At 45.3% G+C, this 16808-nt stretch overlaps 1 protein-coding gene across 1 annotated transcript in view; it reads left to right on the forward strand.

Moving 5' to 3' along the window:
• The window catches only part of LOC126252465 (transcription factor SOX-8-like), an 83380-nt gene extending 66892 nt beyond the window's left edge, over positions 1-16488 (forward strand). The window contains exon 5 of the mRNA XM_049953361.1: positions 16095-16488. Coding sequence (XP_049809318.1) covers positions 16095-16488 — 394 coding nt within the window. The remainder of the gene's footprint in view (positions 1-16094) is intronic.
• The last annotated feature ends 320 nt before the right edge of the window (positions 16489-16808 follow it).

A 16808-nucleotide genomic window follows, 5' to 3' on the forward strand; every position in this document is an offset into this window, starting at 1 on the left:
CCCAATGTGGAGTCAAATCTAATAAGACCTGCACCAAGGCGGCCGGTCCTGCCCCGTAAGGGGCCTCCCGGCCAATGACGCCAAACGCTGATTTCCATTAGTATCAAAGTCCTCGAAGGTTTTCTTTAAGTTTTGGAAACAGATGACAATCGTATGGGGTCAACTCGGGAGCACCATTGTGGACAATCTCTTCGAAATCGAAACTAGATTACAGAAAGCTGTTTCTTACGACCGACATAGGTACGTTACACATCGCCATGCTGCGCGCTACATTTCGGAGCCCTCTAGCGACAGAGGGCTGCAGATATGTAGACATGAAGAATAAAGATTCAGAAATATTGTTAACGTTTGTTTACGAGTTTACACTTCAAAATTCCGAGGAATTACTTTTCAGCACGGCCTCGTACCTCACAATAATTATCATTTGTCAATGATATCTGTGTGTAACATGATCAAAAAAAAATATAGGGCTATTGTAAATGATTAATTCGTTTTCAGCATTCTATATTTTTCAAAAAATAACGTGTACAAATATGACTGATGCATAAATGGACCCGTAATCTCAACGAAATTTTGCGACGGCAGCTACATTTCAAACCATACTATCTGCAGCTCTTGCAACAATTAAAACCTGAAGATTTCAGCCATTGCCTTCATTTTTGTATAATAATGTAGGACATTTGAGGATGAACATTTCACCTCCAAGCTGATGATCAGCAAGGAAGCAACCTTCCATTTATCTGGAAAGGTTAATCGCCACAATCTGAGAGTGTGGTGCACAGAAAATCCTCATTAAATTGTTTTTCTTGATGCAATAATTTACCAACAGCCGTATGATTTGTGGAAGTTTATTTTATTTTATGAACTTCTATGTGCTGCTACCAGTTTCGGCATTACATTGATGCCATCTTCAGGCCCCACTCGTCATAGCCATAAAATCGCTATACACGGAAGGAGCCATATAACTGGATCCGTGAATCAATCGTCCTGCAACAGCTCTTGGTGGCCAGGCGACATTATTGCATCAAGAAGTTCATGCCAGCCGTCGTCCCACGATCCATAATGGATCAACGAAGATCATTAAATTGTAGTGCGTGAGTGATATTCGCCTAAGGTGCACGGACGAAGCTGTGTGGGCCGTTTTCTTCTGTGAGAAGTGTGACGTGTACATGTAACCTTGATATGTTGCAGTTTTGGTTGTTTCCGGAAGTGGCTGCTGATTCTGAGAATTTCATCTCCCTGCAAGGCGGGCCACCCCTTCACTGGAGCATTGCTGGATTGTGCGTAGTAGTGAAGATGAGGTGGCTGTGTTCCCTTGGTTCTCCAGGTCGGCTGACCTAAGGCCTGGTGACTCTTTTCTTTGCGGGTACATTAAAGATCGTGTTTACATATTTCCACTGCCGAAAATACTTGAATAGCTCAAAGAACGTATCAGTACTGCTGTGAAGCTAGAACGAACTTCACTACCACGTGGACGTGTGACCTGACGAATACTCATAGGACATTTGTAAAGTGGAAAACGCAAACAGTGATTTTACGGTTCTATTCATGCAACAACCATATCTGCACATGTAATAGTTTGAAAAATATTGAAAACGAATGAATCGTTTGTACGAGGGTTACACAGAAAGTAATGCACCGCATTTTTTTCTTCAACCATTCTTTATTAAACATCAAGCGAATTACACATACAAAAGAATGGTGTTTTATCTACACACCCCATTTTTCCACATAATCTCCATCCTGTTCTATGGCCTTCTTCCAGCGTGAAACAAGGGAGTGTATGTCCTATCGGTACCAATTCCTCTCATGGTGGCGGAGCAAGTGCTTCACTGTGTGAATCACTTCCTCATCGTCCTCAAAATGTCTGCCACGAATAGCATCCTTTCATGGAGAATGACAACATCATCTCGTTGCAACATGTTAGGTGTGACAGTCGTGCATGGTCTCCCCGACCACTGCAAATCGTGGAGCTCCGCCAAACCACCTTCTGATGACCTCACCCTCCGTGCCCAGTGACTAACTGTACTTCTGTCGACAGCAGATGCTCCATAGACTTTGCACAAGCGTTTGTGAATATTCCCCACAGTTTCTTTCTCTGCAGTGAGAAATTCAATGACGGGGCATTGCTTGTAACGTACATCACCTACGGACGCCACTTTGAAACTGTTCTGCAGCTACGCTATCTGCCGGAAGTGACGGAAACTTGGCGTGCTCACTCAGGAGACTTCAAATAATACACACGTAACGATTCGCATTCGTAGTATTGTTTTCAGCTGAGAAAAAAAATGCGGTGCATTACTTTCTAGACAACCCTTGTAGTAGCCCTGTAGTATGAAAATGGCTTTAAGGTCAGACAGAGAGTGTTAAATTGCCACCAGTTTTCACGGAAGTGATAATAGAAAATGTATGTTACCAACTACTTGGCCACATTGTTCCGAGCTGATTACAAAGGGAAGATAGCTTTCGTTACACTTCGAACAGATATGCGACGTGAGTATTTGCTCTGTATAAACATGACTCATAATTAACACGATCTGCAAGAAACGAAAGTGAAACACGTGAAATGCACATGTTAAGCCAAAAGCATGCAGCGCCCTCAACCAAGCATATGAAACAGCATGCTGAAACTGCAAATCTGAGTGTCCGAACGCTGGGGCCAGAGCATCCACAACACGCAAACTCCAGGCCAAGAATAACTTCCTGTATGGCGATATTGTCTCATATCGTAATTTTCGTGCGGAGCGTCTTATTGGCTCCCAAGTCCAAAATCCTTGAAGATAAAGGACAATCGCCGAAGTTGGAGAGATAAACATAGGTTAAAAGAGTACATTGAAGGCTTGTGTAGGAGGAGGAGTTCTCTCATGAGGCGAATCAGAATTTAAAGCAACTTTGGACGACTTAACATCAAAGAAGGTTCTGACGTTGCGGTAGATAATGGAAGCAAGACTGAAAAAAAAATCAAGAGACGTTCATAGGATCTGTCAAACTGGAAAAAGCGTTCTACGATGTAAAATGGTGCAAGATGTTCGTAATTCTGAGAAAAATAGAGACAAGCTATAGGGAAAGATCTGTAGCACACAATACACTATGTTATCGACAGTATACGGACACCCCAGGAAACAAGTTTTTCATATTAGGTGCATTGTGCTACCACCTACTCCCAGATACTCCATATCAGCGACCTCAGTAGTCATTATACATCGTGAAAGAGCAGAATGGGGCGCTCCGCGAAACTCACGAACTCCCAACGTGGTCAGGTGATTGAGTGCCACTCATGCCATATGTCTGTACGCGAGATTTCCACACTCCTAAACATCCCTAGGTTCACTGTTTCCAATGTGATAGCGAAGTGGAAACGTGAAGGGACACGTACAGCACAAAATCGTACAGGCCGACCTCGTCTGCTGACTGACAGAGAACGCTACAGTTGAAGAGGGTCGTAATGTGTAATAGGCAGACACCTATCCAGACCATCACACATGAATTCCAAACTGCATCAGGATCCACTGCAAGTAGTATGACAGTTAGGCGGGAGGTGAGAAAACTTTGATTTCATGGTCGAGCGGCTGCTCATGAGCCACACATCACGCCGGTAAATGCCAAATGACGCCTCGCTTTGTGTAAGGACCGTAAACATTAGACGACTGAACAGTAGAAAGCATTGTGTGGAGTGAAGAATCACGGTACACAATGTAGCGACCTGATAGCAGGGTGTGGATTTGGTGAATGCCCGGTGAACAGCATCTGACAGCGTGTGTAGTACCAACAGTAAAATTCGGAGGCGGTGGTGTTATGGTGTGGTCGTGTTTTCCATGCAGGGGGCTTGCACCCCTTGTTGATTTGGGTGGCTCTATCACAGCACAGGTCTACATTGAGATTTTAAGAACCTTCTTGCTTCCCACTTTTGAAGAGCAATTCGGTGTCGGCGATTACATCTTTCACCACGATCGAGCACCTGTTCATAAAGCACAGCCTGTGGCGGAGTGGTTACACGACAGTAATATCCCTGTAATGGACTTGCCTGCACAGAATCCTGACCTGAATCCTACAGAACACCTTCGAGATGTTTTGGAACGCCGACTTCGTGCCTAGCCTCACCGATCGACATCGATACCTCTCCTCAGTGCAACACTCCGTGAATAATGGGCTGTCATTCCTCAAGAAACCATTCTGCACCTGATTGAACGTATGCCTGCGAGAGTGGAAGCTGTCATCAAGGGTAAGGGTGTGCCATCACCATACTGAATTCTAGCATTACCGATGGAGGGCACCACGAACTTGTAAGTCATTTTCAGGCAGGTGTCCGGGTACTTTTGATCACATAGTGTATGTACAAGAACCAAGAGGGAATAAATAATAATACTGGAAGACCAATAACATAGTGCTCGTATTAAAATCGCCCCAACTATTAAATTTATACATCGAAGAAGGAACGACTGAAATAAAAGAACGGTTCAAGAGTGGGATTAAAATTCAAGGTGAAAGGACATCACCGATGAGATTCTATGATGACAGTGCTATCCTGAGTGAAAGTGAAGGAGAATTAGAGGATCTGTTGAATGGAATGAACAGTCTAAAGAGTGCAGAATATGGATTGAGAGTAAATGGAAGAAGGACGAAAGTGATGAGAAGTAGCAGAAATTAGAACAGCGAGAAATTTAACTTCGGAATGGAGGGGGGGGGGCACGAAATAGACGACGGAATTCTATGATCTAGGCAACAAAATAACCCTCTATGGACAGAGCAAGGAGGACATAAAAGGCAAATTAGTCCTGGCAAAAAGGGCATTAATTGCCAAGAGAAGTCTAGTATCAAACATAGGCCTTGATTTGAGGAACAAATTTCTAAGAATATACGTTTGGAGCACATAATTATACTGTTGTCAAAGATGGATTATGGGGAAATCGTAACAGAAGAGAATCGAAACATTTGATTTGTGGTGCTACAGAAGAATGCTGAAAATTTATTGGACTGCTGAGGTAAGGAATGAGGAGGTTCTTCATAGAATCGTCGGGAAAAGAAGTATATGGGAAACACTGATAAGAAGAAGGTACATGTGGTAACAGATGTTTTAAGACATCAGCGAATAACTTCCATAGTAGTGGAGAGAGATGCAGAGGGAAAAAACTGTAGAAGAAGACAGAGATTGAAATACATACAGCAAATAATTGAGCACGTATGTTGCAAATGCTCCTCTGAGATGAAAATTTTGGTACAGGAGAGGAATTCGTGGCGGGCCGCATCAGAACAGTCAGAAGACTGATTACTCTGTTCAGAAACCCAGGAGGGGATATTTCTTAAATATACTGCACCCAGTGTTGACTTAACTGAGTGTAAGCCGTTTCTGTACCCTGCACACATATTCATTTTCCACTTGTAATATATTCTCATGTCATATCCGCTGAAAAACAATACCAATTCCATCCCACTGCATGAGAGCTCCAAAGCTTCGTTCTCTTCCTCTCCTTTATCTCCTCTACCTGCTGATAATTCAAACCACCTCTGGCACTCCATCTCCTCCAGTCTAGTGATGAATCGCCCTATATTCCAGAAATCCCAACGATCCCTCCAGCTCTGTCACAGTCAGTTTGCCGCCTGGTGTAACCAGCGGCTCCTCAAGACGAACCGCTGCAAAACCCCTGCAATAATTATAAGATGAACCATCCGTACCCTTCGCCTCCATGACTTCCACCCTATTATTAATGGACGGTATATCCATTTAACGAATGCACTAAAGTATCTTGGACTGTCCATTGATAGGGAACTAACATGGAAACGTCACTTAGTAACCTTCGAACAGAAAGACCACAACGGACTGAAACAAAAACTACTAACTGGCCGAAGTTGGGGACTGCACCTCTCCACGTTCTCCACATCTCAATAATTTGATCGACCCAACCTATCCTCTGCAAATATTGCATGGATATGAGCCCCAACTGAGTTTTGTAAGCTCCTCGAGGTCCTTCAATGTAACGTACTCCGCCTCGCTTTACGCATCCGTTTATCTTCTCTCACTTGGAGTCTTTACCATCATTCTCCTCATTCACACTGAGCACTTTCGAACAATCTACAACATCCGCAACTCGACTCCAGTAATCCCACGGTTTCCCCTCTAATTTCCAGTCCTAGCACACTGCTGCACTTCTACCGAAACGTCCCCCAACCCTACACTTGCGCACCCTCCAATCGTCTCCCAACGGAATTTCCACATACTTCTTCTCCACCCCGACATTTACCCATCATACCAATTACAAAATCTACGACACCCATTCCACCTCCTCAGGACTCCCTTTTCCTTCCCTCCCCGTATTTCCCTACTCCGTTTCCCCTTCTTTCCTTACCCACTAATTTCCATCCAAATTATGCTGTTACCGATAGCCCAACCTACTTCTCTCTTCTAGCCTCCCTAAGTCCATTTCTACTCCATAGATACTACGCTGATCCTACCCTCCTACCCTCCTCAACCCCCAACTTTTTTTCACGATGACCTTTCTCAGGGTAGGTCCTTACAGTATTAGTTTCAATGAAGTACTTCCTAAGATCAGTGTTTTAAATCGCGTTTTTAATTTTTTGAAATGTAAACTTATTGTTTTTCGTTGAATCCTTTTATTATTTCTGTTTTAAATTTAAAATGAAGAAAACCACAAATAAAACCTTCCATTAATTTCACCTCTAAAAGTTTTTAACTCACTTTTAAGTAAAACATCCTTATGTTAGTGTTTTTTCGCCTTAGCTAATTTTATTCGTTCCCCAGCTGAAGAGCGGTTTGAATGTACCGTTGATAGTCCACCCTAAGCCCGTATGGGGTGAGAAGGATGAAATAACATAAAGAAAAAAAACAGCAGAAAAAGCATACCATTAACAATTATCAGTTGCAGTGATTAAAATAGCTTGCTCTGGGCTAGTAAATCAGCTGGTAAATTGCTGACCCTCGAGGTGAAAAGTGCATGGCTTGTTGCATGCTTTACGAGTTGATGTGGTTCCTAGGGATGTCAATGTTGACATAACGTTGTTAAGGTAAGGCGAACAATTCAGTTTGTTGATTGGTGTCCTGTATGTTTCAATGTTGAACTAAATTGTCAGTTTAAAGTTTCAGAGAGCTGTGTACATGTTGTCAAACACGACAGCTATTGCTGAGCTTAGACCCGACATGACCACAAGTTTGATGTCACGCATGCAAAATGTGCGTTTGTCCACTTGCTTGTTGGCGAGTTGTGTGGAAGGAGAGTTCTCAGAGGCCAGAGATGGTATGGCTGCCCCACAAAATAATATGAGGAGCTGAAAATGGATTCGGTTGAGAGAGCAGTGGTGGAATAGTTGTATTATTCTCTGGCGGCTAAGTGGAACGAAAATCTGTCGACCGATCCAGCTGGTCATCCCTTGAGGTGGACCAGGGTGGGGAGGATGCTGGAGAATGAGAGGAGACACTCATGTCATCTTTTGTAAACCCTTGTCGCCAGTTTTGTAAAGGCCTCGTCACTACTGCTGTGGAGGCCGAGTTTCCACGGTGTTATTACGGCAGGCCGAGTTTGTGAGTTCGTGAAACGGCTTCTGGTGCACTACACCGCTAAAACTATTGCTCCCCGCTACTATTACACAGCTATGCCCTAGGGTCAGGTAACAAGATAGGAGAACAAAAGTTCTACAACACTCCAACAAATCAGTAACGAAGTCACACAAATGAGTTAAAAGGTTTACTTATCTTTGTGACTTGTTGAAAAATAAAGTCTGCAACACTGCATGTAATATAACACAAAATAGGCCCACAATGGCTAAGAGCAAATAACCGTAGGTGAACTACACAGTACATAGCAAATGCAATTTACAACAACTGTCTGTTCACTTCTAAGCGCTCACTAAACGACGTTCCCTGTCTAAGTCAGCTCTGGACCATGATGTATAACCAAATGGGCGAGAACTGCTCTTCTGTCTTCCGAGTAAGCTTCTGTCCTTTGTCGTCCGGTGATTGGTGGATTTTACTCGGCCGGCAATTGACCAAGGTGAAGTCGATATCTTCAGCCTCAGCGCCGCCCGTGGAGCTGGTGGAACTCGCGCAAGTGGCGAGTCTATATAGCACTGGCACCAGCTTGCATCTTTGCGCCTGTGGTACTTTTGCCCTGGCTGTGTCTTTTTCGGACGACACAGCAACATCTCTTCCCACTTTCTGATAATGAGTAGACGGCGCTGCCATATGCAGCAAGTGTGTGTGATGTCACTCTGTGATGGATGCCGTGAAATAAAGTTGTGTGTGCTGAAGCTTACAGTTTTTCAGTTCTCTAAATTAGTTGTAAGTAGGAACAAAGCTATCTGCTCTTACCTCACAAGGCTTAGTGCTGCATATCTGCTGTCCCTGAGCAACAAAACATGACAAAAAGGCAACACAAAGACAAAAAAGCTCACCTTACAAAAAACACACACTTTGAAAATTTATACTGTTAACTGTGCGACACTCACCAAACTCTGGTATTATGTAGGAATAAAAAGTATTCTTAATTTCAAACAGCAGCTGCTGAGTAGCTAATGATGTTTGCTACTTTGTACTATCACTTGTGTACTGCACCAATCATCCAATTCTGTTTAATTCCATCGCCTATGTAGACCAATCCTTTTCCGCCCATATCATTGCCACTGATCTAAATAGCCACAAGCTACAAACGCTCTCGAGCTTGTATCAACTGACGGCGTCAGTTTACCATCTTCCTTTCTGATGATACCGTCCCTCTTTCTCGTTACACCTGTTCTGGAAGCAACTCCACTCCTGTTGTCATGAAGGCATGTAGAAACCTTCTTGGACTCATGCATGCAGAGGTCCTAGGTGCAGTTGGAAACGACCATGACAATCTCCTACTGCCAATCGATCCCATGCCCACACCACCAAATACGACTCCACAGTACCCTACCCAAATTAATTCAAGATTACAACTATACCGAGTGGAATGTCTAACGGGAGTATATTCACACCCACTTCGGAAGCCACCTCGTTAACTTTACACACATATCGTTGGCCTCCCCCCCACCCCCCCACCCCCTTCCTCGTATTTTCTTGAGGTAGAGGCGTCATCTCTAACACTCTTTCTAACTTAACCACGTGCGGAATTCATTCAAACATCACTGGCAGTTTCAGAAGGGTGTCCACAATTTTAAGACTGCCAAAATACAGTAATGGTGATAGACATGCACTAAGATAAGCATACAGCTGTTTAACTCCAGCAAGTGTTAGATAGATTTCCACCGACCCAAGGCCACAACCTGCTCCACACTACCTACTCACCCACAAAAATCAACCTCTCTCTGGCGCAGTGGTTAGCACACTGGACTCGCATTCGGGAGGACGACGGTTCAATCCCGCGTCCGGCCATCCTGCTTTAGGTTTTCCGCGATTTCCCTAAATCGCTTCAGGCAAATGCCGGGATGGTTCCTTAAAGGGCACGGACGATTTCCTTCCCCATCCTTCCCTAATCCGAGCTTGTGCTCCGTCTCTAATGACCTCGGTGTCGACGGGACGTTAAACAATAATCTGTTATCTCATTAACCTCTGATCATCAAATGTTTTCATAGCCAGGTCTGTTATTTAATTATTTTAATTGTGTTAATCAAAATCTAAAGGGTACTAATATGTTCTCTGCCAGCCCCGCCCCCTCTCTGAGAAGGAAAAAAAAACTTTTGCTTCGTTTGTAACTTCAGGACCACCAGAAGCTCCTGATAACACCCAGAGAAATACTCCCTTGTGCGACGAAAAACATAGTAAAATGTCGTCGACAAGTGGGCACGTTTCCTTTTCATTGTGAGCCACATCTCTTTTTCTCTGAAACGTCATACAATTCACATCAAAAGCAAGACGGCACATTTTCCACATGAAGCCGCGCCATCTGCAAGGGTGAATCAAATATAAACTAGACGTCTTTTGTTTTTTTAGTTGACAATATAAATTATAAATGCAGGTGTGTATGTTAATTTTCTACGTATCTCCCCTCACCCCTTCCTCCCTCCACTTTCGGAACACTTATTTCCCAGCAAATAGGTAACTTTGCTACCCCTTCTCGTAGAACGAAGTCGCTCGTGCCTGTAGCCAGTTGCGCACATAGGCTTCAACCTCACCGTCGCCATTGAACCATGGACATCCCGGAAATTCTTTAAGTGGACAAAAGACATGAAAGTCTTAGGGAAATAGGTCTGGGCTATACGGAGAGCGTTTAAGTGTCTCCCGGTTGAGTTACTCCAATATTTGTTTGTTCAGGGGTCTTGTACGGGACCACGCGTTGTCTTACAGAAGAACCACTTCTCTCATCAATAAGTCACGTCATTTGAGCGATATGCCTCTCTAACCTCGCTAAAAACCGCGTATTAATATGAACCATTCACTGTCCGACTTACGTGCAAAAAGTCGATATGGAAAAAGCCTCGCCGGTCTCAGAAAGTAGATATCATGACCTTGCTGGATGACAACAGTGATTTAAGTTTCACCGCTCGGCCCCTCCCGGTTCCCTCCCCCCCTCCTCCCCCCCCCCACACACACACTGTTGTTTCTCCACTCCCTGCTTGCTTCTTTTGATTTCGGGGGTGTATTGATGCACTCACATCTCATTATAGGCGATAATGTGAGTCCGAATCGACTCTCGGTCCTCCTGAAATTTAGTCATTCACTCATCTGCGAACGATTCAATTTTTTATTAGTTGTCGAAAGGTGATTAATCCATCTTTCTTAAATCCTAGCTTGTCTGTGAAGGCGGGAAGAGTACTGCCATAACATACCCCGACTTTATCTGCAATGTCAGCGACCGTCAACGCTCGGCAAACACCTGACACCCTCAAAACGTTATTGAACACGGCGAATGTTGTTTGTAGTTCTGTTACTGGGTCGGCGATCGTAGCCCTCATCCTCAACGAGTACACGACCCACCACAAATTGCTTGTGCCAAGCAAACACTCAAGATCCCGGAGGTGTCTCTCTTCCTTGAATTATTCAGTGCATCCCCGGATGATTTCGCCTGGTTTCACACCTTCCCGAGCGACAAACTTGACAGCACTGCGTTACACAACGGAGACACGTGCCTCTTGCACAGACGTCTTGATGATGAAAAAATATTCAAATGTGTGTGAATTCCTAAGGGACCAAACTGCTTAGGTCATCGGTCCCAAGACTTAAGCACTACTTAAACTAACTTATGCTAAGAACAGCACACACACCCATGCCCGAGTGAGGACTCGAACATCCGGCGGGAGGGGCCGCGCAGTCCGTGACATGACGCCTCAAACCGCGCGTCCTCTCCGCGCGGCGTGATGATGACTAATGACGGAAGCGAGCGACTTCTCTCAACTGCCTCCCCCACTCCTCACATCCCCGCCCAACACTGGCAGGAGCGGGATACAGCATACGCCAATAGTGCTCTCGGGTGGTCAAGAGTCTCGTTTATATTTGATTCACTCTCGTATACAACTGAAATTCTGAAAATTTTTAGAGTGCCGTGCTTTTAAAAGCAAATGATCTTTTTAAATAGTTGACAGCTACTTCCTAGTGTTTTGCAAGTTCGTTGCCAGCTGATCTGTTCGATTTGCTCTAACAGTTTGTTGATTGTATTTATTTTCAGATGTTGTGTGCACCGTAAGATGAATTTGACTAGAGAATATTCCCGGGCTATGATTTCGTAAGATTTTAAATCGTCATTAACGCCTGAACAAGGTGAAAATCGTCTTAGAAATGCATTTGGCAATGAAGCCCCATGCAAACCAACCATTTATAACTGGCACAGCGAATGCAAAGAGATCGGCATTTTACTTTTTAGTGATGAATTTCGTGAAGGACGCCCAAAATACGAGTGTTACTTATGAAAATATTCCTGCTGTTCTGGCAATACGAGTACTTGAAAAAGATCGGCAGACATCTTGTGAAACTATTGGGACGACAACGGATATCAGCATGAGTCAGATCCAAAACATTTTACGTTAATACACTCCTGGAAATGGAAAAAAGAACACATTGACACCGGTGTGTCAGACACACCATACTTGCTCCGGACACTGCGAGAGGGCTGTACAAGCAATGATCACACGCACGGCACAGCGGACACACCAGGAACCGCGGTGTTGGCCGTCGAATGGCGCTAGCTGCGCAGCATTTGTGCACCGCCGCCGTCAGTGTCAGCCAGTTTGCCGTGGCATACGGAGCTCCATCGCAGTCTTTAACACTGGTAGCATGCCGCGACAGCGTGGACGTGAACCGTATGTGCAGTTGACGGACTTTGAGCGAGGGCGTATAGTGGGCATGCGGGAGGCCGGGTGGACGTACCGCCGAATTGCTCAACACGTGGGGCGTGAGGTCTCCACAGTACATCGATGTTGTCGCCAGTGGTCGGCGGAAGGTGCACGTGCCCGTCGACCTGGGACCGGACCGCAGCGACGCACGGATGCACGCCAAGACCGTAGGATCCTACGCAGTGCCGTAGGGGACCGCACCGCCACTTCCCAGCAAATTAGGGACACTGTTGCTCCTGGGGTATCGGCGAGGACCATTCGCAACCGTCTCCATGAAGCTGGGCTACGGTCCCGCACACCGTTAGGCCGTCTTCCGCACACGCCCCAACATCGTGCAGCCCGCCTCCAGTGGTGTCGCGACAGGCGTGAATGGAGGGACGAATGGAGACGTGTCGTCTTCAGCGATGAGAGTCGCTTCTGCCTTGGTGCCAATGATGGTCGTATGCGTGTTTGGCGCCGTGCAGGTGAGCGCCACAATCAGGACTGCATACGACCGAGGCACACAGGGCCAACACCCGGCATCATGGTGTGGGGAGCGATCTCCTACACTGGCCGTACACCACTGGTGATCGTCGAGGGGACACTGAATAGTGCACGGTACATCCAAACCGTCATCGAACCCATCGTTCTACCATTCCTAGACCGGCAAGGGAACTTGCTGTTCCAACAGGACAATGCACGTCCGCATGTATCCCGTGCCACCCAACGTGCTCTAGAAGGTGTAAGTCAACTACCCTGGCCAGCAAGATCTCCGGATCTGTCCCCCATTGAGCATGTTTGGGACTGGATGAAGCGTCGTCTCACGCGGTCTGCACGTCCAGCACGAACGCTGGTCCAACTGAGGCGCCAGGTGGAAATGGCATGGCAAGCCGTTCCACAGGACTACATCCAGCATCTCTACGATCGTCTCCATGGGAGAATAGCAGCCTGCATTGCTGCGAAAGGTGGATATACACTGTACTAGAGCCGACATTGTGCATGCTCTGTTGCCTGTGTCTATGTGCCTGTGGTTCTGTCAGTGTGATCATGTGATGTATCTGACCCCAGGAATGTGTCAATAAAGTTTCCCCTTCCTGGGACAATGAATTCACGGTGTTCTTATTTCAATTTCCAGGAGTGTAGTTAGAAAGAGAAAACTTTTTTGTCGATGGATTCCACATAAACTGACTCCAGATCAAAAATAATGCTTTGATTGGCGCAAAAAAAAAAAAAAAAACGTGAAAAATTCCAAGGCGCCATTTCAAATTTGGTTTGGAGTATCGTTACTGGTGACGAATCTTGGATTCATTGTTAAGAACCTGAAGAAAAGTCCGTGCGCTCAATGGGTCTTTCGAACAGAACGTAAGCCTACAAAAGTCGCGAATTCGTAGTGCTGGTAAGAAGACAGCTGCCAACTTTTTTAAATTTTTTAACGAGGCATATTGCTACTACAGCATCAAAATATACGAGGTGTGACAATAAAGTAATGAGACTGATTAAAAAAGATGTTGCTTACCGTTTTAGTCAAGTTTATTGTTATCTCCTTCAAAGTAGTTCCCTTCTTCCAGCGCTTCTGCCATTGGTGGTAACATTTCTGGAACCCATCTTCTGTAATATCCTCCAAGACCCTCGTCACAGCTTTTTGGACATCTTGTGTTGTTTGAAAATGGTGTCCCTTGACCGCCGTTTTGACTCTTGGAAATAAAAAAAGTCGCACGGAACGATATCTGGTGAATAAGGTGGCTGTGGTAGTACTGAAATATGTTTTGAGGTTAAAAATTGCTGTACTGACAGAGCAGTATGGGATGGCGCATTATCATGATGCAGAATCCAATTATCAGTAATGTTGGCGTGGACACGAAGAACTCTTTTACGAAGTATTTCTAAAATTTCTTTGTAGTAATATTGATTAACTGTTTGTCTGGGAGGCACCCACTCTTTATGAACAATTCCCTTGGAATCAAAGAAGCACACAAGCATGCGTGGTCGTCCACTGCGGTCTTTATCTTCAACATTCGTTCTGCCTTCACTAAACTTTTAATCCAACGAAAAACTTGAGGTCTTGACATAACCTCCTCTCCAAAAGCCTTCTGAAGCTTACCGTAAGTTGTCGTCGCGTTTTCACCCAATTTAATGCAAAAAGAAATGGCATATCATTGCGCAATATTATGCTGTTCCATTTCCGTGACGAGAGACACAAACACTTCTTAACTTGTTACAGCACAACTCACGACTGAGCAGTTGCATCGATGTGCTGCTTGCACTAGAAGCAGCTTATAGACCAAGGTCAAAGATATTGTTCCTATGCAAGCCTGCAGGGTTGCCACATCTTGCAAAGAAAATCAGTGTCATTACTTTATTGTCGCTCCTCGCAGAATTGCAGTTACCGACAACTGATACACCAACATCTGCTTACCGTAAATTTTTGAAAAACTTTGTGAAAATAAATTTCCATCACGACAACGCATCAGAGCATACAGCAAAACTAACAACTGAGTGTCTGGATGCCTAAAAGTCAGCACCATGAACCCTCCACCATACACTCCTCACCTAACACTTTGTGATTTTTTTTCTGTTCAAAATTTAAAGATAAAATGCCTAGAATCACTTTTCTCTCACCAGATGAAGCAGTAGAACATTATGAAAACCTAATTTCTGAAGTGCCTCAGAAAGAGCGGCGGCATCATTGTATTTAAGACTGGTTCCGTCGAATGCAAAAATGTATTGAGGTTAAGGGGAACATTTTAAAAAATAAAATCATTTACCAAATGAAACTATATGGCTCCAGACACCTTTTCAAGTCCCAAAAATCTATGACGTATATGTGAAGACTGAAGAGACGAAAGGAAATTTGTACCAGTGCTGAGATTTGAACCTGGATCTCCTGCTACACTAGGACACATCCCTCCTCAATCAAATTCCCATTCTGTGCAGTTGTGCACTTTGCCAGGGTGGTATAGTACGAGGGTGAGTCAAATGAAAACCTTAAATATTTTTTAAATATTATTTATTGTGCAGAAGTGGTACAAAGCAGTATCTCTTTTCAACATAATCTCCCCCACGCTCAATGCAAGTCCTCCAGAGCTTACAAAGTGCATAAATTCCTTTAGAAAAAAATTCTTTTGGTAGACCGCACAACCACTCATGCACCGCGTGGCGTACCTCTTCATCTTCATTCTTCATGCTGCAATGTCATTCAGTGTCACTCGGCGGTTTTCCTTCACTTTAGCTTCAACTGCTTCAATGTTCTGTGGAGTCACAACTCGTTGTGCCTGACCTGGACGAGGAGCACCTTCCCCTGAAGTCACACCATTTGCGAACTTCCAACTCCATTCGTAGACTTGCTGCTGTGATAAACATGCATCACCGTACTGAACCTTCATTCGCCGATGAATTTCAATAGGCTTCACATCTTCACTACGCAAAAAGCGAATAACAGAACACTGTTGTTCCCTGGTGCAAGTCGCAAGTGAGGCGGACATTTTTATATTGATACTGCGACGTATGTGAGCATCTGCACTATGCTGCCACCTACAGACCATTCTGCACACTGTTTGTAGCACGCTTACCAACTTACAGGATAACGGCGGGAAATTTCGATTTGTTATTACAAATTAAGGTTTTCATTTGACTCACCCTCGTAGTTAGTGCATTTACCTAGTGAGAAGAAGACATGGGTTCGAATCCTGCTCTTGATACAAATGTTCATTCGTCTCTTCAGTCTGCAAGTATAAAATCATTTATATTTTTTTTAAATTAATCCTTTCTTAATTATCTATAAATTATCAGCGTCACCTTAGTTCATATTTTTGCTACAGAGTGCACAAGGGTAATATCGCGATGGTACTGTCTGCTTGCAGTGCGCACGCGCAGTACTCGTTGGAGGCCAGTGAGCATCACCACCTGCACCACCACCCGCACCAAGGCTTTCGGCCTGCCGCCGGAGCGACGGGCTTCATGTACGGGTCGCCGCTGGAGGCGACGGCAGTGGGCGGCCGCGGCGGGCCGTTGCCGCCGGGGGCAGCGCACGGGGGCGGCGGCAACGCGGGCGGGGGCGGAGCCGGGCCCGCGGGGCCCGCCGCGTACGGTGCGGCGACGGACTTCCTGCACCCTCATCTGGCTGCGGGCGCGCCTCCACCCCCCGTCTCTGCGCCGGCGCCGCCTCCCGCCTTCCCCACCGCGTCCCACGCGCACCACCAGTCCTTCTACGCGTACGGTCCTCCTCAGGGGCCATATTACATGGCACCTAGATAACCGCGCGGCAGTGTTCCACTGGCTGCTCTGTCATCGACTACAGGACCGCTAATACTCACAGAAGCCACGGGGGCTTCCATCCGGACTCGTTCCGCAGACATCCGTCCTGCCACCTTTTAGCGAAGACTGAATCACATCAGTGGTCCAGACTTCCTTGCAACTATTACCGTCCCAGTGATTTTGTCTTTTACACCTGATATGCTATCCGAGACTCATGAGTAACCCAGTCGTGACAAGAAAGTACAGCAACATTCAGTCGTGGAAATGGGACAACAGAAGAGCTCTTAAACCATTGCGTTCCATTAAAACTGTATGGTGTA

This window comes from Schistocerca nitens, chromosome 4 (assembly GCF_023898315.1).
Source record: "Schistocerca nitens isolate TAMUIC-IGC-003100 chromosome 4, iqSchNite1.1, whole genome shotgun sequence".
Lineage (NCBI taxonomy): Eukaryota > Metazoa > Arthropoda > Insecta > Orthoptera > Acrididae > Schistocerca > Schistocerca nitens.